This window comes from Oncorhynchus mykiss, chromosome 19, assembly GCF_057628025.1.
Source record: "Oncorhynchus mykiss isolate SJ-2025 chromosome 19, ASM5762802v1, whole genome shotgun sequence".
NCBI classification, from domain to species: domain Eukaryota; kingdom Metazoa; phylum Chordata; class Actinopteri; order Salmoniformes; family Salmonidae; genus Oncorhynchus; species Oncorhynchus mykiss.
The window spans coordinates 34,747,223-34,772,576 of record NC_143040.1 but is presented as its reverse complement, the minus strand read 5'-3'; the positions used below and the strand labels follow the sequence as shown (position 1 = coordinate 34,772,576).

Genomic DNA, 25,354 nt, shown 5'->3' with positions numbered 1-25,354 from the left:
ATTTTATTTATTGAATAGAAAATGTAAGTTGCACACCCTCAATTCCCCTGCCTGCCCTGTTTGTGCTTGACGATGGATGCAGGTCGTCAGTTGCGGACCCGCTGCTGTTCAGACCCAATGTGGCGGTGGTTGGTCTGTGATCCACTTCAAACTGTAAATACATGAGTAATTTATCAAAATTGTGTTGATATTGCAAGAAAATATTGTCATTTCACATAACCATACCACAAGATAGTTACTCTACCTGCTTCATTCATGACAACAATACTAACTGGAACAAGCTAGCTAGCTATCCAAGTTGTTAGTTAGCTAGCTAAGTTTGTTAGCTAGATACCTTATATTAACCAGTAATACGAAATACGACTAAACGTTTCAAAAGGTTAGCTGTCACCTTGAGGCTTGATAAGGGGAAAAAAAGATTTTCCCTGAAGGGAAGGCAATTATTTGTTAGCTGGCTAGGCTACCAGTTAGCTTTTACCCCGTATCAAGCCCAGCTAGCTAGCTAGCCTTACTGGCTGCTAACTAAATTAGCTAACATGCTTGAGTCTGGTTAATAAGATAAATAAAACTTTGCAAACTAGCTACTCACTTTAGAGTTAACTTCTTTTACGTATTTTCTGCACAGCTTCCCACTTCTTTGTTTCTCCACACATATACACACTCATTTGCGGTGCAAAATTTAAAAATGACAGTTGGAACTCCACAGCTGAAAAGACGTGATTCTTGTTGCTAGGCTACCAGTTACAGTGCTTATAGCTTGCATAGAATACAATAGCTAGTGTCTGAAGAATGAAATGGATTTCATATTTGTCAAATGATTGAGATTGTACTCAAATAAGCTCCAGAAATGGTCCTGATTTAGCATATCAAGATCCTGATATGAACCTCAGTCAAGAGCATATGCATTGTACGTGCTGTGAAAATATACTATAATATACGCTGTTAATATTTGTCATCATATAGAGAAAATAAAATGTCCACATATGCCTATCTTAGGATATCTAATGAGGCAATATCCGGCCATACCATGTATGATATCCGGAGGGAATCCAAAAAATGAATTGTGCATGAAATAAAAATGTTTTTCATATTTGTCAAATTATTGAGCATGTGCTGAAAACTCAGAAATGCCTCAGAAATTGTCCTTATTTTCAGCATATTAAAAAGCATATCAAGATCCAGATATGTACCTCAGTCATAAGAAGCATATCTGGAATCAATATAGCTTAGTATCTTGAATGTGCTGAGAAAACACAGATATTTGTTGTATACAGTCAGTATTTGTCAACATGAAGAGAGAACATAGGATGTCACATATCTCAGGACATTGAATGAGTCCATAGGAAATGTCCATGTGTGATATGCGGAGTAATCCCAATATCATATACTGTATGTCTAAAAGACACATCTGGATTCAGACTGTCAGGATATGGTGCAAATCCACAAAACTCCCAAATATGCATTGGAAATGGTCTGCATTCTGTAGAATGTCAAAAATATGTCATGTAAAGATATCCCCTGACATGGAACCCTTTTGCCCAGTGTACATACATAAAAAAAGTTTTAAAAGAAAGAACAATAAATTAAGACATATCAGAATGAGCAATGTCGGAGTCCGGAATATAAATAAATATATAAGAATGTGAATGGTGTGTATAGACAGTATGGACAGTATGTGAATAGAAAAGGTGTGTACAGCAGTAGTTATATAGTATGAGCCATGACTAGAATACAGTATATACATATGAAGTGAGTAAAACAGTATGTAAACATTTTTTTAATTACCAATGTTCAATGACTCTATGTGCATAGGGCAGCAGTCTCTAAGATGAAGGGTAGAGTACCGTGTGGTAGCAGGCTAGGGACAGTGTCTAAGGTTCAGGGCAGGGTACTGGGCAGAGGCCGGCTGGTAATGTCTCTTTAACAGTCTGATGGCCTGGAGATAGAAGCTGTTTATCAGTCTCTCTGTCCCAACTTTGATGCTTTCTTTGTTGTTGTTACAGCCAGGATAGTTCACATCAGACAGAGATGGAAGAAGTACTCAATTGTCATACTTGAGTAAAAGTAAAGATACCTTAATATAAAATGACTCAAGTAAAAGTGAAAGTAATCCAGTAAATTACTACTTGAGTAAAAGTGTAAGGTATCAGATTTTAAATGTACGTAAGTACAGTGGTGGAAAAGGTACTCAATTGTCATACTTGAGTAAAAGTACAAAGTAAAAGTAAATGCTATACATCAAATTCCTTATATTTAGCAAACCAGACAGCACAATTTCTTTTTTTCTAACTTTTTTTTGACTGCTAGGGGCAACTCCAACACTCAGACATAATTTACAAAGGAAGCATTTATGTTTAGTGAGTCCAGATCAGAGGCAGTAGGGATGACCAAGGACGCTCTCTTGATAAGTGTGAATTTGACATTTTTCCTGTACTGCTAAGCATTCAAATTGTAACTCGTACTTTTGGGTGTCAAGGGAAATGTTTGGCATAAAAAAATACATAATTTTCTTTAGGAATGTAGTGAAGTAAATATAGTCAAACATATAAATAGTAGAGTACAGATACCCCAAAAACTACTGAAGTACTTTAAAGTATTTTTACGTAAGTACTTTACATCACTGACATCAGGTAGGATAAGGTAACATGGAAAGTGGTCACCCCTATCTAGTGCCAAATCAATCCCTAGTTTATGTTGTTGGAAACTTCTAAAGGAAGGACCAAAGGTATCAGTGAGAAAAACCCAACCCAATCACAATATTAAACTCTGTAATACTGTGAGGCGAGTAAGGGGAAAAAGTACATCACATAACATAATGTCATTCCCACACCAAGGACTGAATGAATAACAGGCATTTCTGAAAAATTGAGCCCCTCTTTAGTCTCAATTCGCTGATAAAGTTACTCCAGGAGTCATAAAATACTGTATATCAGCTTTAGACAGGAAATTGAGAGTACTCTCTTTCTCTCTCTCTCTCGGTGCAGTGGTCTAGACAGACAGTAAAAGGCCATTCATGTCTGAGAATCCCGTGGAGGGCAAGTGGTATTTCTCACTGTTGGCACACACCGTACATCAGGTCTGGGATGTAAATCAAGTGTCTCGGACGTCAATCCCAGTTTGGGTTAACTGCGAACAAACAAATGGGAGCAAGGCTGCTGCACTGTATAGCTTTAGGGAAATATCACTCGAAATATCAATCGCTGTACAAAGTGCTAATCTTCCTGGCAGACAGATTTCAAAGTTTACAAAGAGCTAAAAGGGAACCCGAAATGACTCAACCAGTATTAGATAAGATACCCCTCAAAGTTGACTTTTGTTATGCCTGGGTAACAGTATATTATGGTATGAGGTTAGGAATATTACTGTAACAGTAACACGTGTACTCCATTGTGGGGGATGGTGTAGTATCCTGAAAATCCCAAATCAGCATTTAAGACAAAGGAAATGTAGATGTACACTAAATTATAATTGACAAACACAGAACTGACTAAGGCCTCTTGGGTTACATGAGGTTTTATGAGAAGAACGGAGAAGGTCCCTAATATGTATTGTCCCAACTCTCTAACATAGCCCTAATGTACACACATATTTATTGAGCTTACTCATTTAGCTTAACACTTGGCCTCGAGAGGTAAAACGAGAGAGTTCAAAAGCAGTGACTTGAAAACACGTTTGGGAAGAACATTTTATTGCAATGCAATTCCTGGGGGGGGGGGGGGGGGGGGGGGAGTATGAAAAAAATATGAAAACTCATAGAAAATGATATCTAAATCCTCAACAACAAAAAAATGAAACAAAAGATGACAGAAAAATCAAAGTGTCAATGATCATGAACAATCTGGACATATTCATAAATTAAAGGGAATTATAAATCAGGGTGAAAAAAATACAAAAAATATATGGAAACTATATTCAAAAATATATAAAACAAATATGAAAAGCGAATGATTTGACATGATTGTTAGTGTCCAGACCTGGAGGTAAGAATCACACTGGGTTTCAGGAGGTTGTCGGAACTGCGTCTCCGCATCCATCCGTTATACTCTTCTTTAATATAGCTTCTCTTTATTTTTTCAAAATATAAATAACACTAAAATAACCCAGAAGAACAAGAAAGCCTTGGTACATTTAAGATTGGGCGTCTTGTATTTGATTGACACTTCAAGTGGTCAAATATTCATGCGACTTAAAAACATCTGCGATTAGATCTCTAGCCTAACAGTTTTTCTCCTTTCTTTACAAAATATGTGTATGTTCTCAATGCTTCAAAGTCTTTCTTCATGTCAGTTAACAGTTATGGATTTTTCTTCATGAAATACAGTGATAAACCATATGATCATTCTGTACAATAGAAGTACTAGAAAATTACAACTTAGATGGTATGTACAACATCTAGTACCTACAACGTACAATGGCTATAATGTAATAAAATATGTAAACAAAATTGTTTGTTTGACACAGTTGACTGTGACAAGAATTCACACTTTTCACGTTAGATTTATTTCTGTATAGACATCTTTAACAGTGTTATAGTACTGCATTCTGTCCTCAATGGGACAGCTCCATAGAAAATAGAACAAGAGGCGATGAACCAACACACAGAGGCCTGCAAAAGATACAACCAGCACTGGCTGCAAACCAATATTAGTCCTTTTTGTCGTCAGGGATAATCACATTTTCTTTGTTTAGGTTTTTAGGGAACAAAATTAAAAGAGTTGTGTAGTCCTGATGATGAAGTAGTATAACGTTTGGCCTTGGTGAGAACTGGACTGCTCAAGCAAAGTTGAACACTGTATATTGTACTGTACTGTACTTGGCTGTCGCAGTAGGATGGGCATGCATTACAATCAGTTGCTTTTTACCGAGACAAGAAAAACCAACCACTTCTCGCCACGATCACGTCAGAGTCACTCTGTCCGTCCGTCACACAATGAGAGTAATCAGGTCGAGATCAGATGACAGAATTATGAGATCTGAAGAGATCCTAAGAGATCTATCCTTAGCCATTTGAGCTCACTTGGTTTCATTTGATACATAAAGTAGTACTTGTTTTTTTTAAACGTTTTAAGACACCACACGTTTATAATGTATAAACAATACAAATTAGTCATATCTTTTTACGACAGGAGTCAATTTTTTTCATTGACTTTACAATGATCCTTTTTATCCTGACCCACTCACTCTTGTTAAGCACTACATGTCGCTTACATGCTGGAAATGGTCAAGATATATGAATATCTTCATTTTGTACAGGTTTACAAAAAAAAAAACTAGAATTTACGTTAAGGATCACATAGCTCTAAAAGTCACTTAGGATAATGATGCAGTAGCCGTGAAGTAGTTCTACACTGATTACGTCTCCGACCAGATAGAAGAGTAAGGTCACTAAAGTTGCTATTAGCCTTCTCGGTATGCTTACAATAGTAAGTGTGCTTTATATTACAGAACATGTCATAGTTCAACCACTCTGCACAGCATGAAGTAACAGTTCCATTTTTACCATCTTTCGTCGTCGCAGCTCCTTAGAAGGTAAACTGTTAAATAAAGTTCTATATATTTCTTTCCCTTTCTCTTCCTCGCTTTCTCTCTCTTTTTTTTTATCTCGCAACGTCCGTCACTCACACGTAATACTCCTTGTCCTTGTTTTTCTGTTTTACTTTGCTGCCTTTTGCGCTCTGCTGTTTGTCCTTCATGACGGCTCCATTGCTCTGCGTGGCCGAGTTGGTGATGTAATTCCTGCTCTCATCCACCTGGTAGGAGCCCTCGTCCCTGTTCCTGTACTTATACATGGCGTACAGGAGGATGAGGATGCACAGGGCGGCGGCCGCCACTATCCCGACGACCATCCCGGTGGTGCTGCTAGACTGGCGGGACACTTCCGGGGGTCCCGGGACTCGGTTGACGCTGGGCTGGGTGGGCAGGGCTGTGGGTACATTACGGAACATGGGGGAGGTTATTACAGGAGCCCTCTGCTTGGTGCTGTCTACCTCATAGGGTAGTGTGGGCAACGGGAGCAACACTACGTCAGGCTGGGGTTTTAGCTCGCGGTTATTCATTTTGCCGGCAGGCAGCTTGGCGGGTGGCGTGTGGTGCAGGGTTGCGGTGGAGGTGTAGCGGCTCTGGTCGGGGGCTAGCGGCAGCGCAGCGGTAGTGGTAGTCCTACCGCGTTCTGAGGACGGTTTGTTAGAGCTAAAGTCCTTGGTTTCCCACTTGGGCGCATGAACTTTGTAGCCACCTTCAAAGGCCGACGTGGACAAGGTCTTATCTGTTACCAAGGAGAAGGTGGTGTAAAAATCTTCATCATCAGTAGGGGGCAGGTTAGAGTTGAACGCTTCCCCTGAGCCATACCCCGATATCACCAAGCCATCATCATCATCATCATCACAATCATCGCTGCCTCGATCCGACAAGCAAGGTACCCCCGCCTCAGTGGCCGTGGACAGGGACTCTTTGGTGGTCTCAATAATGGTGAGGGGTGGGCGGAGGGTTGGGGGAAGGGGGATGGAGGGTGCACGAGTAGCTACAGGGGGCAGCACTAACGGTTCCTCTAAGAGTACTGGGATCACTAATTCACCTCCTAGAGGTAGAGACAGAGAAAAGGCATGTTAGAGAGCAGTAAGAACGTCATGGCAACTACACACATCTATCACATTCATCCAAAACGGAAAAGAGGTCAATAAAAACAACACGACACTGTACAAAACAAAATAAGGTACATACACTGCTGTACCTACTGTACCTACATTACACAGCTTTAAATAAGAACAAAAATGCCACAAAACGGAAAAAAGGGTCAACTAAAAAGGTTGCGCATCAAAAGGCTTCAGGGGGTGTGAGGGTGAGCCAGACCTAACGTGTAATCAAAGAGAGCACTTAAGAATACATAACTAATAGGGCCAACATAATGTGGGTTTACCTGTTCAATAATATCCTCTCAAATCTGACACTGAAGTTTTCATGTAGCTAATGTAAATTAACAATATTCCTATTATATTAAAAACAAGTTGCATAGTGACTGAAATACACTGAACAAAAATATAAATGCAAGCTGAAATAAAAGATCCCTGAAATGTTCCATTCGCACAAAAAGCTTATTTAAAAAAAAAGAGCATTTCTCCTTTGACAAGATAATCCCTCCACCTGACAGCATGATCATTACACAAGTGCACCTTGTGCTGGGGACAATAAAAGATCACTCTAAAATGTGCAGATGTCCCAAGTTTTGAGGGAGTGTGCAATTGCAGGAATGTCCACCAGAGCTGTTGCCAGATAATTTAATGTTAATTTCTCGACCATATGACACCTCCAACGTCATTTTAGAGAATTTGGCAGTGTGTCCAACCGGCCTTACAACCGCAGACAATATGCATGGCATCATGTGGGCGAGCGGTTTTCTGATCAACGTTGTAAATATAATGCCCCATGGTGACGGTGGTGTTATAGTATGGGCAGGTATGAGCTACGGAAAATAAACACAATTGCATTTTATCGATGGCAATTTGATTCACAGAGATACCATGACGAGATCCTGAAGCCCAATGTCGTGCCGTTCATCCGCCGCCATCACCTCATGTTTCAGCATGATAATTCATGGCCCATGTCGCAAGGATCTGTACACAATTCCTGGAAGCTGAAAATGTCCCGGTTCTTCCATGGCCTGCATACACACCAGACATGTCACCCATTTAGCATGTTTGGGATGCTCTGGATCAGTGTGTTCCAGTCGCCCCCCCCATATGCAGCAACTTCGCACAGCCATTGAAGAGGAGTGGGAGAACATTCCACAGGCCACAATCAACAACTTGATCAACTATATTGAAGGAGATCTGTCGTGCTGCATGATGCAAATGGTGGTCACACCAGATACGGACTGCTTTTCTGATCCACGCCCCTACATTTGTTTTAAGGTATCTGTGACCAACAGATGCATATCTGTAGTCCCAGTCACGTGAAATCCATAAATTAGCGCCCAATGAATGTATTTCAATTGAGTTATTTCCTTATATGAACTGTAACACAGTAAAACTTTGAAATTGTTGCATGCTTATATTTTTGTTCAGTATATTTATAATTCTACAATAAGATACGTGTGAAGGACAGAACCACATGTCCAAGCTGGCTAAATGAATATACAGTGTCACCCCTATGGAAGGATCTGGCTCCCCAGTCGGCAACAGCCTCTCGCCTTTTGAATGGCTCTATACAGCTTCCATAATGGCAGGACCTCAGGGCAAACCAACGGCAGCTGAATGTTCACCCTCTAATTGCGTATCTGTGCATGTGTCATGTACCCTTGTGTGATTTGTGTTCGGTGTCTGTGGCATACATGCGTGAGTATTTGTGTGCATCTGCAACATAACTTTGTGATCAACTCACAATGTGATGTATGGTAGCATGCATCACTGGAGGGTTACTTAATAAAGTTACACTCGCACAATTCAATTCAAGAGACGTTTTTTCGATAACTCTCTTTTTTTTCACTCCAGCAAAAGAGGCCTTGAATGAAAATGGTACCAAAATCAATTACGTGTTAAACAAGGGTACAATAGCGCTTTACAGTTTCTTCAAAAATACACAAATGCCATGTGAGTATCCATACTGAATAATTAAGAAACAACAGGTCCTTTCATATGCCCACTAATTAACTATAAGTAATGAGTTAACGTAAACAAATGATCATCCAGCTGATTAAAAGACAAAAATCTGTTCATTATGTTTTCTCATTGACCCTGATTGTACACTTCTACATCTAACAGAATAGCTCAGACTCTCTTTCTCTGTCTCTCGCCCTCTCTCTGCACTTCAGAGAGCATTGTTCTAGCTATAAAGTAAGCCAGGCAAATTATTTTTCTCCCAGCAAAATTGTTCCCAGCTTCAAACTAAGTAGCTCATTAAAAACCTAACAAAAACTACACAGGAGCAATAAAGAGCTTATGTAGTGATTAAGGCTGCACTGGGAACCGAGAGGTTGGAATTAGACTTGCAAATTCACACATCTTGCCGGCACTTACGGAAGAATGGTGCAAAAGATGACAAAGCTAATTTAAGGGGAGGATGCCGACAAAAAATGTGCATTAATTGTGAGTGCCTGTGTGTGTGTGTGTGTGTGTGTGTGTGTGTGTGTGTGTGTGTGTGTGTGTGTGTGTGTGTGTGTGTGTGTGTGTGTGTGAGAGAGAGAGAGAGAGAGAGAGAGAGAGAGAGAGAGAGAGAGAGAGAGAGAGAGAGAGAGAGAGAGAGAGAGAGAGAGAGAGAGAGAGAGAGAGAGAGAGAGAGAGAGAGAGAGAGAGAGAGAGAGAGAGAGAGAGAGAAAGAGAGAGAGAGAAAGAGAGAGAGAGAAAGTGAGAGAAAGAGAGAGAGAGAAAGTGAGAGAAAGAGAGAGAAAGAGAGAGAGAGAAAGTGAGAGAAAGAGAGAGAAAGAGAGAGAGAGAGAGAGAGAGAGAGAGAGAGAGAGAAATAGATAGGGAGAGAGAGAGAGAGAGAGAGAGAGAGAGAGAGAGAGAAAGAGAGAGAGAGAAAGTGAGAGAAAGTGAGAGAAAGAGAGAGCGAGAGAGAGAGAGAGAGAGAGAGAGAGAGAGAGAGAGAGAGAGAGAGAGAGAAATAGATAGGGAGAGAGAGAGAGAGAGAGAGAGAGAGAGAGAGAGGAGGCCAACATATGGGGTAACTAATCCCATCTTTTTTCTAAAGGATTAAAAAGGATTTTGGGAGAAAATATGGTAGTATCCCCCATCACATGCTGACTTTCGTGTTGCATAAAAGGAGAGTGTAGATGGTCTGTTTCTCAAAGGCATATGGTGAACATTCAGGGTGTCGTTGCAGCTGCCAAATTCCACTGCCATCAAGGTTTGTGTATACAGTTGTGTATATCTTATTACAAAGCCCTACACATTGATGCAAAAAAAATCAACAACAACAAAAAATCAAGCCAAACATACATATTGTATCACTCACAAGATACGGCAAACACTATTACGTTAAACATTCACAAGCTAAGAGCACAGTTAGATCTATTAAATAAAGATTAGCTACATATTCTACCAAGCAAACGTTAAACAACGCAAGTCAGTTATAAACATCATAACAGCCCACTAAAACATTATTCAAGGAAGAAAGCATACCACATAGTCCTTGTTAACTTACATCAACAAATTGCCCGCATGATTTTGGCATGAAGAAAAAAAGTTTACAAAAGAAAGTTGTGTAAGAATGTTCTTGGCTGAGTATAGTTTTGTATAGATAAAAAAATCATTTAGCAATTGGACTTCTTGTTTAATTTATCTTTAGACATGATGGTACAGGGAGGCAACAACACATACATCCACACCACATAACATGAAAAATAAACTTCACCATAATTCTTTTTTTTTCTTATTTTTTAAAATCTTCGATAAATAATCCAGTTTTTACAAAAAACTGTACATCTATAAGTTTTTGCTTTAATAGACTTCTCAATAAATATCTACATTCTATTCATTTTAAGTTTTTGCTTAGTTTTGTATTTGTTCTTTAGTTTAGAATGGATGGATGACTGTCCATATTTTAACATCGCTAAAGAGGGGGAGGGGAGGGGAGTGACAAGGGGGAGGGGCCTATGAACATACTACAGAGGAGATGAGGATGATGAGGGTGATAGTGTAAGTCAGTTGCCATGTCCATGTAAAGGCAGTACGAAGCGGTCGGGCGGCATTAGAGCTTTTGGCTGTAAGGAAGGGATGGGGATATACAAACAATGAGCATATACATGCCCATCTACAGAGAAGAACATAACTCTAATAACACTGACAGTCTGACAAACCCTAAACTGCAACTTCTTAGCCATGCAGTTTTGTTTTTTTAAGTAATTCATCATTCAATAAAAAAAGTGTAATTGTTTATCAAAATAGCTCTAAAAAATATCTGAAAACCAAGGAAGATATCATGTGGATCTGGAACCGCTTCACCAAATATTGTGTCAACTTTAATGGACTTGGTTTTGACAAAATGGAGGTTTAACTGGAGGATTGCTATATGTTTTGTCTTTCATAATTGGATTATTAAAAGAAAAGCAGTGGTCTAAAGCACACAGTCCATTCGCTGAAGTAGTTCCAAATCCCCCCAAAAGAAGTAAAAAATACAAATGTATTCTACAAAACTGTGATTCCAAATATTCAGTGGTCAAAACGAATGTTTAACCGAAACTACGTAATCCAACTATGTAATCCAAAAAATCGAAATCATAGCAAAATGGTCATATATCAATTTGAATGTTTCTATACAAAAATACGAACGGATAAACTATCAAATAATAAATGTCCATATAAGATGATAGAACAAAGCCATTTAAATTTGCACACACTACAACCAGATGCACACACTAGAAAACAGACACCAGTCGAGAGGGGCAGTCGGGTGGCGACTTTCCCTCTGTCATGTGTTTTTGGGATGACAAATATATCTGTTTATGTTAGTCTTAAGACATGGACCCGGCGTGCAGTCTGGGTATATGTCAGAGAGAGAACATACTGTCTGAGAATGGGTTAATCTTTTTTTGGTTGTACTGCAAGATGTTGATGCATGCTTAAAGTAAGTTGCATTTAGGGAAAGTAGAAAAACAATATACGGCAAGCTGGGGTCAGGTAAAGTAAAACATCAACGGTTGAGTAAGGTTAGAGAAGTATAGGAGCCAGTTCAACCAAGGGCTGTAGGATTATAGGAATGAAATTGACCCATAATGATGTATTAATACCGTAATTGATTGAAAAATAAGTTATTACATTCAAGATAAAACTTGAAGGAATTTTGATTCCCACAGCCTTTAGTTTTACAGCTAGACAGAAATAGAGAGGAATTCCACAAGACTCTTAATATGTATGTTTTCCTGAAGTTATATGCAAACTGAATGTATCTCATGAACGCTTTAAAAATGAGGATCTCAATGAACTAAGGTAATCTCCGTAGCAAGACTCCTTGGTCATAACATAGCTCCCACTGGGCACACACTGGTTGAATCAACGTTGTTTCCACGTGATTTGAATGAAATCACGTGGATCCAATGTGGAATAGACGTTGAATTGGAATCTGAGAGCTGAACTTCATTGCGAAGGCATTTTGACCCACACGTTTAATAATCATGTGAATGTCATTCAGCTACAGAGTGGTGTACAGTGAGATATTATTCTTGTGGGCGCAAATCATTGCATCATAAAAGGTGTGGAACGTTAAGTGGAACATTAATATTGGCATGAGGGTAAAATATCCCTTCCCGGAGTGAGATAGAAAGTAACTAGCGAATTCCTGAGAAGCACTCGGAAGAGAGACACAGGCGCTCTTATCTTGTAAAAACAGACAGCACTGTAGACAGCAGAGGAGGAAGAGGACACTGACAGATTTCACCTATAACAGTGTGTCTGAAGCTGGTGCTTGATTTCTTGATTCCCTTGTGTAGTGCAGAGGAAGCTACAGAAAGCTGGGAGTGTGTTCATATTCTACTTGGAAGGAGAACCATAGAGAAAAGCATAAGGTGGAAACGATTCATCATAATGCCACATTTTGGGGTTATATATATTTCCATACTATGAGGTTGAAATAATATTGTGAAACTGTGAAAATGATAATACCCTTTTAGTGTGAATTGACCACCTGAAGTTTCAGCCTGTTTAGGTGGGCTGGAGTTTTGAACTGCCAGGTGACATCACCAGACGACAACTAGACCAATACGAAAGAGAGTTCCAAACCTCTCTGCCATTACCATCACCTTTTCTGTTTTCCCCTCCACACTCAGACCACTCCCAGGCAGTCCTGGGAAAATTCTTGATTGAGAAATCGCTCTTTGCTAAGAAGCTATTTTTGTTAATTTTTGACAATTTCAATTGAAAACAATCACAAAAAGGTACGTAATTGCTTCCCAGAAATGATTTCATGCTGTGATCAAAATGACTGTATTGGACCTTTAAATAAGTATGCTTCCTGATTCATATCGAAAATCACATGTGGGACACAATCTATCGTAATGCCAAATTATAGAGTTAAATACGTATGCTTTCTTATTTATATTCATATAGAAAAGCATATGTCGGCAACGATCCATAATGATTCCCAACAATAGGGTTAAATAAGTACGCTTCTGATTTATCAACATTCTATACTTACCTAAGGTGCATAAACATTAAAACCTATTATTAACTTAAGTGGATAATTACTCTAATTGTGGCCTACCTGTTTTAATTTAGACCAGAACTTAGTGAATGTTCTTCACTTACTGCCACGCGAGAGTTGAGTGTCCACCTCAGTGTCTAGCTGATGTAGAACTACTCCAACCCCTAGCAGAGCCTTAGGAGTCCTGGGTCCTTAGTCCAGATCCACCTCTCTGACACCTCTGTGAGCTGGGCCATGGTCAGAGAAGCGTGTTGTCTGGTCCATGTCTATCACCAGGGATTTACTACCTGTCTCTCCTGCTTCAGGGCACACTCTGCTAACATGGGGCTGGCTAGCCATAGAGAGGCTCATTGAATTGGGCGTTAAGAAAGACGTGGCTACCGTAACACGTTTGATCCACTGACTACAAACAGAATACAGAGACAGTGATTGGCTCGGAAGAATCAGAGGGATCAGTGTGAGGTTCAAAAAGATCAATCCTACTGTATGTTTTACACATCAGCTTATGGTTTCACTGGTCATTTTATACTTGCTATTCTCTTCAATCCTATGCAAAAGAATAAAACATATACCATATACTCACCTTTGCGCTAACATGCATACTGTATAAGAAATCAGAGGCTATTGATATTTCATAAAGACTATGCTTATTTGAAGTGGTAAATATAGAGGTTCTGGTGAAAATGATAGTGGTTTTAAACTGTGGCTGTGCCATTACTTGATTATGTGTAATCACCCTCTTCACAGTGATGATGTAGGGTAATTCAGGTGGGTTTACTCTCCCTGACTGACATCACACTCACAATCTACAACTAGAAACCTGGAAGAGTGGACATGTTGTGAATCCCAGAGTTGCCCCAGACTCTTTCATTAATAACAGGTGATACCTGGGCGATATACTGTTGAAGTCGGAAGTTTAAATACACCTTAGCCAAATACATTTAAACTCAGTTTTTCACAATTCCTGACATTTAATCCTGGTTGAAATTCCCTGTCTTAGGTCAGTTAGGATCACCACTTAATTTTTTAGAATGTGAAATGTCAGAATAATAGTAGAGAGAATGATTTATTTAAGCTTTTAATTATTTCATCACATTCCCAGTGGGTCAAAAGTTTACACACACTCAATTAGCAATTGGTAGCATTGCATTTACATTGTTTAACTTGGGTCAAACATTTCAGGTAGCCTTCCACAAGCTTCCCACAATAAGTTGGGTGAATTTTGGCCCATTCCTCCTGACAGAGCTGGTGTAACTAAGTCAGGTTTGTAGGCCTCCTTGCTCGCATACGCTTTTTCAGGTCTGTCCAAAAATGTTCTATAGGGTTGAGGTCAGGGCTTTGTGATGGCCACTTGACTACCTTGACTATGTTGTCCTTAAGCCATTTTTCCACAAGTTTGGAAGTATGCTTGGGGTCATTGTCCATTTGGAAGACACATTTGCGACCAAGCTTTATATTCCTGACTGATGTCTTGAGATGTTGCTTCAATATATCCATGTAATATTCCTCCCTCATGATGCCATCTATTTTGTGAAGTGCACCAGTCCCTCCAGCAGCAAAGCACCCCCACAACACGATTCTGCCACCCCCGTGCTTCACGGTTGGGATGGTGTTCTTCGACTTGCAAGCCTCCCGCTTTTTCCTCCTAACATAACGATGGCCATTATGGCCAAACAGTTCTATTTTTGTTTCATCAGACCAGAGGACATTTCTCCAAAAAGTACGATCTTTGTCCCCATGTGCAGTTGCAAACCTTAGTCTGGCTTTTTTATGGCGGTTTTGGAGCAGTGTCTTCTTCCTTGCTGAGCGGCCTTTCAGGTTATGTCGATCTAGGACTCGTTTTACCGTGGATATAGATACTTTTGTACTTGTTTCCTCCAGCATCTTAACAAGGTCCTTTGCTGTTGTTCTGGGACTGATTTGCAGTTTTCGCACCAAAGTACGTTCATCTCTAAGAGACAGAACTTGTCTCCTTCCTGAGCGGTATGATGGCTGCATGGTCCCATGGTGTTTATAGTTGCGTACTATTGTTTGTACAGATGAACGTGGTACCTTCAGGCTTTTGGAAATTACTCCCAAGGATGAACCAGACTTGTGGAGATCTCCAATTTGTTTCCTGAGGTCTTGGCTGATTTCTTTTGATTTTCCCATGATGTCAAGCAAAGAGGCACTGAGGTGACATCATTTTCTGGAATTTTCCAAGTTGTTTAAAGGCACAGTCAACTTAGTGTATGTAAACTTCTGACCCACTGGAATTGTGATACAGTGAATTAGAAGTGAAATGATCTGTCTGTAAACAATTGTTGGAAAAATTACTTGTGTCATGCACAAAGTAGATGTCCTAACCGACTTGCCAAAACTATAGTTTGTCAATAAGACAATTGTGGAGTGTTGAAAAATGAGTTTTAATGACTCCAACCTAAGTGTCTGTAAACTTTCGACTGCAACTGTATATATATATATATATATATAAAATGAGTTTAAAAACAATGATTGATACGCAGTTTAAACTTCTTGAATTCAATCATTATTGGGTTCAAATACACATTTAGATTTGTGAACAGCCATCCACAACAACCACAATCCGTAAGGCAAACAGCTAAATGAGAGAGCAGCAGTGTGATTCACATCAATGCTCTATGTAGATATCAATAATAAGTGATATCCATATCGCCGTAGACTACACCACTACTGTCATCCTTACCTCCAAGCGTTTATTGAAGTTGGATCTTTGAATGCCGACAGCAGTCGCAGCATTGGAAGACACAGCTTGGACTGTAACCTACAAAAGCCTATTCCTGCTCTTTTCTTGCGATCCATCAAACACATTTGGTGTGTCATCATAGTGGTCTCTGACTTGTGATCATACTTGCTCAGGTGGAACAAACTTAAACTTGCGCCTTTTTCAATGCTGATTTGAATGTCAAGAAAACAGAGAATTCTCAAAGATTTTTTTCTCGCAAACTTAGTTTCTGAATTGAAAAGTAATCCTCAAAGTAATCATCTAGTTTTTAAAAAGTATCTGTAATCTGCTGACAATATATTTGCTAGTAACGTAACAGATTAGTTACCATTTTTTTGTAATCACTTACATGTACTGGATTACATGTAATCCAATACTCCACAACCCTGCGCACACAATATCATAAGGTAAGATTCAGCATAGAGTTTGCTTTAAGGCTGTCTAATTAAGTTTCTGTCCGCGGTCTTTTCACAGCTCTACCTCGTCAAAAATATGTCTGTAAACAAAAACAGGCTCTTCTAATTTTAAAGCGATGCATTTCAAATGTTGAACAATTAAATTCCGGTGTTGGCAGCTACATTAACACTGACAAATTCGCTGGCTTAGCAGTTTAGAGTTGTGAAAACATGATTAATTTGAATGCCAGTGGAAAATCACTGTTGACTTTAAAGCATATTTTTTTACTTTTCCTTTTGAAAAACAATATCCCACCTATAAATACACATACTTAAGGGTAAAAAAATGATATTTTGAGCAAAATGGTGTTTTTTTAGACACAAGTGCAAACTTCACGGAGTAGGCCATTCAAGGAGTTGGTCTGATGGCGCCCTCTGATCTCATCGGCCTCCCCCTTGCTTGAGGAACAATAAAGGATCGATAGAGAACTAAATATGACGACCCCCCCCACACACACACTTGTGCAATGTCAGAGGACACCTGGACCACCTACTGAGATTAAGCCTTTTGATAAGTAAATCAGGTGATAAATGAGCTGAAAAGGAGACTGGAGTAGAACTTTAAGACCGATGCCAAGGAATTTCTTGGCTGTATGCAGTGTCACATTTCCAAGTTGACATTTATTTGAATTAATCTTGTCCTGGAAGCAGAGCTGAGCGATAAAAAAATTGGCTATATATCATCAACATTTAGGGGAAAAAATGGGTTTTTGGTCTTAATTTAAGGTTAAGGTTAGGCATACGGTTATCAGTGTGGGTTAAAGTTATGGTTAAGGTTTAAAATAAGATTATATGACTTTGTGGCTGTGCCAACTAGTGACTACATTGCAGAGCTGCCTCTGGTACATGAGTCATCCCAATAAATGCCAACCTGCGTTACATTCCTTGTCAAACGCCATCTTCGATTGCTGCAGTTGAATGGCTGGGCGGTTGCATCCTCTGTCTTCACTTCGCCGCCTGTCTGTCTGACAGAAGTTTGTTCAGCAGTGTATCTGTGTTTCCACTATGCTGGAATCTTTGGATCAGCGGGCTAACATAGTCATTCGGTGCATAGACTACCCAGGTTCAAAGTATACGTATAGTAGGCTTATAGTAACTGGCTAGTTTTATAAGTATACTGTAAAATAGATCATGATTGCCGGAAAGATACAGACTTTCCTTAGCTCAGCCCTTACTCCTGTTATAAAAACATGTCAATGAACAGGGAGGTGAGGCTTGTCTGAAACACTGCCATTTATAAAGAGACTCATCTAAAAACCTATATTTTTGGTGGATAGATGTACGAGTTACAGAGCTAATAAGTTCCCTGGAGAGAGTTTGCACTTTCCTATTTGATAAGTTCACCTTCTTGTCTTTTAAAGTGAAATACGTACACTGTAATTGTTTATAACCCTCAAAGAGACGTCTGAACCCGAGTGCATTTGACACTGTTTTGGTGGTTGAGTGAAATGTCTAATGTTATTATTAACGTAGATAATCATATGAATGCTTCTTTCACCACACTGCATGATGTTACTGTTGTCTTCAGTCAACAGACTGTGCTACAAATGAACACTACCATGACGTTATCATTGGAATAACAGGTTTAGAGTTTGATGGTATTTAATCTCCCTATACTGTCAATGAATCAAATGTATGAAATTAGTTTAAAATGTATGTTATTATTAGCACCAGTGTTATCCGTCTTATGGAATTCCTTTAAGGGAAAGGGGGGCATATCCAACAGTTTTACAGAGAACAGAATCACATGACAACACCTCCAGACAGAAACACAGACAAACGGACAGACAAACAGACAAAAACAGACAGACCAAAAACAGACAAGTGCAGAACAGAGAGAGAGAAAGAGAAAGAGAAAGAGAGAGCGAGAGAGAGAGAGAGAAACGATGTCGCAACAGGCAATGTCGCTAAGACCGTAAAGATGGGTGCGGAACTCAAAGTGACCAGAAGACAAACCAGCCCAGTTAGCCTAAATGCAGGGTTAAGGGGGTCCATGCTTTGAAGGGATGGAGGTCACCAGGTGGTGACCAGGAAGAGAATGGGTTGATGTTGAGTTAGCCACTACTGTTAATTCATGCCACAAAATGACTGCTGGAGAGCAACTCAAAAGAGAAAAACAGATATACTTTTGTGGCAATAAAATTATTTTTATGCCATCTGCATTGAAATAAATTTAAAGGCAGAACGGCTTGGCAAGGGAGGGGAGAGGAGAGGAAGGGAGGGAGGAGTGAAGGGAGGGACAGGGGCTAGGAAGATATCATTCTTCATACACAACTGTCTTTTGTTACATATTACGGTTGCCTGCTTGAGGCCATAAAAGTTGATGGCAAGAAAATACTTTGTTGCCTTTTATCATCAAAAAATTGAAATGTTTTCTCCAAAAAGCCTCATGGCACAAATGCTCGAAAAGAGATGAGGGAAAAATTGTTTTTAACCACCAAAAATTCATGCTGCACATGATGAGGCGAGACAACAGGAATGTCGTATTTCGGATAATTGGCAGATAGATGAAGACAATGACTCAAAAACAAAACAAACAAACCGAAACACAAGAGACCTGAACATACAAGACGGCAAATAAAACTATAAAAAAATAAGAAAAAAAACACACATGCTTCACTCACAAAAAACACCAACGACGACAACCCCAAGCATAAAATAAATATCGAGACCACGGGCATGTAGCATGCAGCTGTCCACGTCAACTGATGTCGGGGTTAGAATGGTGTGAATTTCTGTGTAAACATATGATTGGATGACTGGGGCCCTGACGATATCTGTCTTCAGAAATCCGGGGAGCTCATAGGGCTACAGTACAGAGCAGACCTGGGCTCTTTTACACTGCTATCTCTTCCAGGAACTTTGGGAGGACTTGGGATTGACCTTTTACAGGATGATGATCAGCTAGTCCTGATAACAGCACAGGCTGAGACATGTGAACCCTCTGTCAGTTGTTTGTCATGTGACCAGGTGCTGTAGGCCTACCTGAGATACATTAAGGAACTATTCAATCAAAAACATTATATGGAGTAGTTAAAACGCTTCACGAAAGTCACTGCAGTACATTGTCTGCGTCTGAAATGTATTCTACCTCTGCCGCATTTCGAGTTTCTTTACTTCTTATTTGCCCCATTCAGAGCCACAAATAAAAGCAATTATAAAGGACTTGAGGTTGGTGTCCCTGCCATACTAAACAGCCAATGTGCTTTGATTGATGTTAGTAGAGGTCTTTTTATGTTTCACCTCATTAACGGACTGCCATAATGTGACAAGGTTTGTATGTTTTTTTAAAGCATAATATCTGAGCACTAAATATGCTAATTCTCAGTCTCTTTAACACCAATGATTGAATTTGCAGGAGGTAATGTAAAGGATAGTGTGAAAGCTAATATGTAATGGACCATTACTGAATGTTTATCACAGGAAAGAAAATCACACCCAGTTTGCTTGGCTCAAAAAGGCTGAGTCATTAATGTAAATAACTGAAGCTATAAGAACATTTTGACTGACTACCTGGCTTATATCTGTAGAGTACCAATATAAACTGTCGAAACTTATCAAAGTCAATAGTTTTCATTTTTATTTGGGAAGTAAACATTTTAGGCTAAATTGTTGTTTTGGTACACACAGTTCCATGACTGACAGCTGGTTAGTGATATTTTATTCAAACAAGAAAAAGCAATTCCCAAGTTCTCTCAAAAAGCTTAGAGGAATATGACTTGGAACTTATAAGTTAGCTCAATATTCTATTTTTCATATTTGGGTTGGAAAAAGACAGCAGGATAACATGTTCACCTTGAAGCAAAACTATATAAAAAATGAATTAATTAAAAAAATCGTACACAGAAATTCGATGATATCTGTTCTATATTAAAAAATGTTTTAACAAGGCACGCCTCTAAATATGGAAGAAACAAAAATGAAAAACGAACAAACATAAAAAAAAAACACTATTTCAATTCCTGCTAGATATCACAGTAATTTCGCTGAAAGCAAATCTTCAAGAGAATCTCAAAATGTATCATGAGTCAAAATGCAAGTCAGTACAGTACCACATGGCAAGAGCGCTGGACCCAAACACGGTATGATACATTTTGAAGCATCAATGGCACATGGTACATCTCCATACTAATTTTGTATCTTTATATTAAAGTATTTACATTTTTCTCTCTCATTCAACGCTGAGAGGACAAAATTTGTATGTGTTTAGGTGACCATGTTTAGATGACCATGTTAACCACTTCAGAGGACCCCATGGGCATGTGTAACTCATAAATCAATGATGTTTTGTATTGATTTTTGAAGCAACATAATTGTTTTATAAAGTGGATAGTCCTTCATGACAGATTTGACTATTTTCCACCTTGGTATATATATATATATATATATATATATATATATATATATATATATATATATATATATATATATATATATATATATATATATATATATGTGTGTGTTTTATGTCATTTAGTCAGATTTCTTAACAAATCTCCAGTCTTACCCAATATTCTGTCTAAGTGTTGAATGATTTGTCTTGTTTTGTTATATTTCACTACATTTAGTTTCTATTTTTGGAAGTTACACTTTGTGTGTCCATGGGGCTGTGATGCTTAGAGGATGCAGTGCTTCATCCTCAGGTGTGTATGGAGTGAAAGAGCAGGGTGAGAGCAAGCAGAGGTAAACTAACCTAGCCCACCTGCATGGCCAGAGTCGCACTCCTCCAGGTCCTCGTCATCACTCGAACACTCTGCCGACGACACGATGTCATCCGTTGTCTGCTTCATGGGCCAAACGTGTCAAGAACAGACAAAGGAAAAAAAAGAAACAAAGACAAACCGATACATACACAGGGACACACACAGACACAGACAGGAAAAGGACACAAACACACAGACAAGAAGATCATTACTTCCAATGTTCAGCTTTTTTCCAATGTCAGAGAACGCTACACAGTAATTGAAGATGCGACATTTCATAAACAATCTTTAATGTTCTATTGCCTTACAGCAAAAGCTTTGGAATGAGAGGGGAAATTACACAAAGGTCTTTTACATTCCACTTGCTTCCTTGAGTTCATATCCGGGCAAAGTAGAAAAAGAAAATCCAAACTCCTCTCTGAAATGAACGCATTATACTGTACAGTAGTTCATTTCAGTCAAACTCCTCTGTGAATTGTATTATTGCATTATAGCTCTGATCTGGGCAGCGGCCAGCTTTCCATCTTTTACTCTTTACTGCATGGGCAGTCGGGTAATTGAAAAACTTCTGCCGTGTTTATCAAAGCCTTTCTTTCAAACGGCTGCCATAATATTTCCCCGGCGACGTCTCCTCATCGCGGTTGTTAACTCGGCCCAATTTCTCACCCCTGTCCCCTCCATCTTCCCCTCTCAATAGTTTGCATGGATTTTCATTACTATAGATCATGGCTATCGAGCGGGGCAGCTCGATCGTAGCGGCCCGATCATTGACAATCTCCTGCACCTCCACCTCTGATTTATCTCTCCTCTCCCTCCCTCGCTCGGGCCGCACTCGTTTTTCAACCCCAGCGTTTGGCATGTCTTTATTAGTAGGAGATTAGGAGGGGGATAAAATAAACGTTGTCATGGAGCAGCTTTATGAAATTATAAATATCAGGGGGAGTAATGGAGTCATCAGGGGTTGGACAGACCAACAGCACCGTAAATACTGTTGGGGCTGATGGGACTGTAAAACACACACACACACGCACCCAAGCATGCACACACACACACCCGCAGAGGAAGGCCCTAAAAATGGTCAAAGCCTCTAGCCACCCAAGTCATAAATGTTTTCTCTGCTACCGCACGGCAAGTGGTACCTGCGAGCCAAGTCCAGGACCAAAACGCTTCTGAACAGCTTCTACCCCCAAGTCATAAGACTGATGAACAGTTGATCAAATGGCTATCCGGACTATTTACATTGACCCCCTTTTTTTTGCACTGGCTCTATGCACACTCACCGGACTACCCACACACTCACACATACTACACATATACTACACACTCACACAACACACTTTCACACACTTCACATACGCTGCTGCTACTCTGTTTATTATACTGAACGAAAATGTAAACACAACATGAAACAATTTCAAAGATTTTACTGAGTTACAGTTATCATATCAGGAAATCAGGTGCTGGGCTGATCTGCGGTTGTGAGGCTGGTCGGGCGTACTGCCAAATTCTCTAAAACAAGCCTTGGAGGGCATAAAGAAATGAACATTCAATTCTCTGGCAACAGCTGTGGTGGACATTCCTGCAGTCAGCATGCCAATTGCACACTCCCTCAAAACATTTGTGTCATCGTATTGTGTGACAAAACTGCACATTTTAGAGTGGTCTTTTATTGTCCCCAGCACAAGGTGCACCTGTGTAATGATCATGCAGTTTAATCAGCTTCTTGATATGCCACACCTGTCAGGTGGATGGATTATCTTGGCAAAGGAGAAATGCTCACTAACAGGGATGTAAACAAAATTGTGCACCAGATTTGAGAGAAACCAGATTTGTGCATATGGAACATTTCTGGGATTTTTAATTTCAGCTCATGAAACATGGGACCAACACTTTACATCTTGCGTTTATATTTTTACTCAGTATACCTATCCTGACTGCCTTGTCACTTTTACTCCTACTTACATGTATGTACATATTACCTCAACTACCTCTTACCCCCTGCACATTGACTCAGTACCGGCACTCCTTATATATAGATTCGTTATTGTTGTTGTGCTCGTAAGTAAACATTTCACCTGTTGTATTCGGCGCATGTGACAAAAGTACAATTTGAGATTTTTTTTGACACAGACCCACACTAGGAGTATGAAATCTACACCTGACCAGAGAGAGGGTGGGTGTGTGGTGGGGAGAAACCCACGCACACACTCACACTCACACACATTAAAACAGTTTATAGTGGAGTAAAAATAATTCAAATGCACAAAGATGAATAAGCAGGCATCGGGGGCATCCACACTGGAGCGCTGTAAAATATGGCCCGGCGGTAAATATGAAATTATTCATTGAATTTATATTTAGTGTGGAAAAAGACTGCTTGCCGTCTTTCAGAGGGAGGAGATCGCAGATGCGAAAAGCAATGAGAAAAGTAATTGACTGATTCCTAGGAAAAATGGGAAATGATCTCCGATTTCGCAGTCAAATGGCTGAGAATGACAGTGCTTAATGTCATAAACAACCCAACGCCTGGCTCCCTCCATCCCGTTTCACGGTGTTAAGAGTAATGCCAAAGCTGTCTGCGAGCTTACTTATGTACACCCCTGCATATAGCGATATTTCTCTTAGACACATTAGTCTGAAGCCAAAATCAATGGAGTCTGTAACTGTAGAATTACACCTCTTATCTAGGAGTGTAAGTGAATCCAGCCATGGCTTGCAATGGTATTCTATTTTGGTATGTGTCAGCGTTAGAACACACGCACGCACACACATCCCTTCTGGGTAAACCGGTGGGAAAATCGACAAATATACATGTGCCCTAGGCGGCTGTGTCCCACTGGCGTCAGGTTTACCATATCCCTCATTAGAGAAGAATGGTGCCAAGAGTCCTGGCTGAACCACAACATGTCACCACAATGTAGGTTACCAAATGTTCCCAAAAATACACATTATACTTTTTTTGTAACTATTTCGTAATGCCTACTATATAAGTACTGGATGCATTTCTTTAATTGTATTATCATTATTACAATACATTATGGTTGATTTGTCCAGAGGGGGGTGACAAAAGACAAGAAGGGATATTTCTCATTCCCTCTCCAATGTCACCTAAGAGATGTACATACCCATCTCTTCACTCTCACTGCTGTGTGACAACATGTTAGCTGCCAATGTACTGTCTCCTATATTTCATATTTGAAAGGATGAAGAAGGGATGGAGAAAATAGCCTAATCCCTGCTATAACAACGTGCAAATATATCTCGACATGGTATAAGTCTTCTATCAGTCTCATATGCTGGCTCAATCCTTTCACTCAGTCCATCCCAGGTCTGACAGAGAGGGAGAACTCCGTATTGAACCTCTGTAGAAGATTAGCTCTATTCTGATGTGTCCTCAAGCCTTAAAGGAGAGCAGGCTTCACACTGGCCCACTGATAAGCAAATCCACACAAATCCTTTTCAATTTATTTCAAGTCTCCAGGAAATTAAGCATTTTTCAGAGCGCAAACATCTCATATCAAGATGAATCTGTCTATTGATTTCACGCAACATTTGTCCCTTTGAAGCGGAGGTGAGCTTTGGATGTCAGTCTGTCCGTGTGTCTGAATGTATGTATGCACAGTATGTCCATCTACAGCACAGGATAATATAACTACTTGAAAACCTGCACTAGAAAAGCCAACAAGGAAGGAAGAAATTAAGGAATTAAGGAAAGAAGAAAATAATGAAGGAAGGAATGAAGGAAATAAGAAAGGAAGGAAGGAATTAAGGAAGGAAGAAAGGAAGGAAATAAGGTGTGTCTTAAGAGTATCAGATCAGTATATCGCTGTACTAAACATACAGCGTTTGGTGGCTCACAATCTTAGTGATAAAAAACCACAGCTTGAATCGATAAATCAATGTGTGCACCAGGGATGGGTAGGTTACCTTCTAAATGTAATCCATTACAGTTATAAATTACCTGTCCAAAATGGTAATCAGTCAAGTAACTTTTGGATTACCCAAACTCGGTAACGTAATCTGATTACATTCCGTTACTTTTAGATTACTTTAACCTTAAGAGGCATTAGAAGAAGACAAAAATATATGTTACCAATTGAACAACATCCATTGCTGGATAAATCAATGTTAAAGTTTACATAGCTGGCCATATTTTACTTCATGGGTTGGTTATGTAGGCTTCTTATAACCCATTGCTTTCTACTGCATATAATAATACAATTAAATTATATCTTTACATTAAAAACCAAGGTCTATCAGAATTCCAGAATTATACCCCTTGATCTTCAAGAATAGGACTTGGAAATATGGAAGTATAGATT

At 39.5% G+C, this 25,354-nt stretch overlaps 1 protein-coding gene across 27 annotated transcripts in view; it reads right to left on the bottom strand.

Annotated features, from left to right (window-relative positions):
* Positions 1-4,477: 4,477 nt before the first annotated feature.
* nrxn3a (neurexin 3a) overlaps positions 4,478-25,354 on the bottom strand; it is a 430,411-nt gene continuing 409,534 nt past the window's right edge. For 6 of the 27 annotated variants that reach the window (XM_090210796.1, XM_090210798.1, XM_090210799.1 and 3 more), the window contains 2 exons: positions 21,023-21,113; positions 4,478-6,577 (listed from right to left, as the gene is read on the bottom strand). In XM_090210796.1, coding sequence (XP_090066922.1) covers positions 5,619-6,577; positions 21,023-21,113 — 1,050 coding nt within the window. In that variant the 3' untranslated portion in view covers positions 4,478-5,618. Of the gene's footprint in view, positions 6,578-10,137; positions 10,697-21,022; positions 21,114-25,354 lie in introns of all 27 variants that reach the window. The other 21 variants (XR_016488898.1, XR_016488895.1, XR_016488899.1 and 18 more) reach the window with 6 other exon arrangements.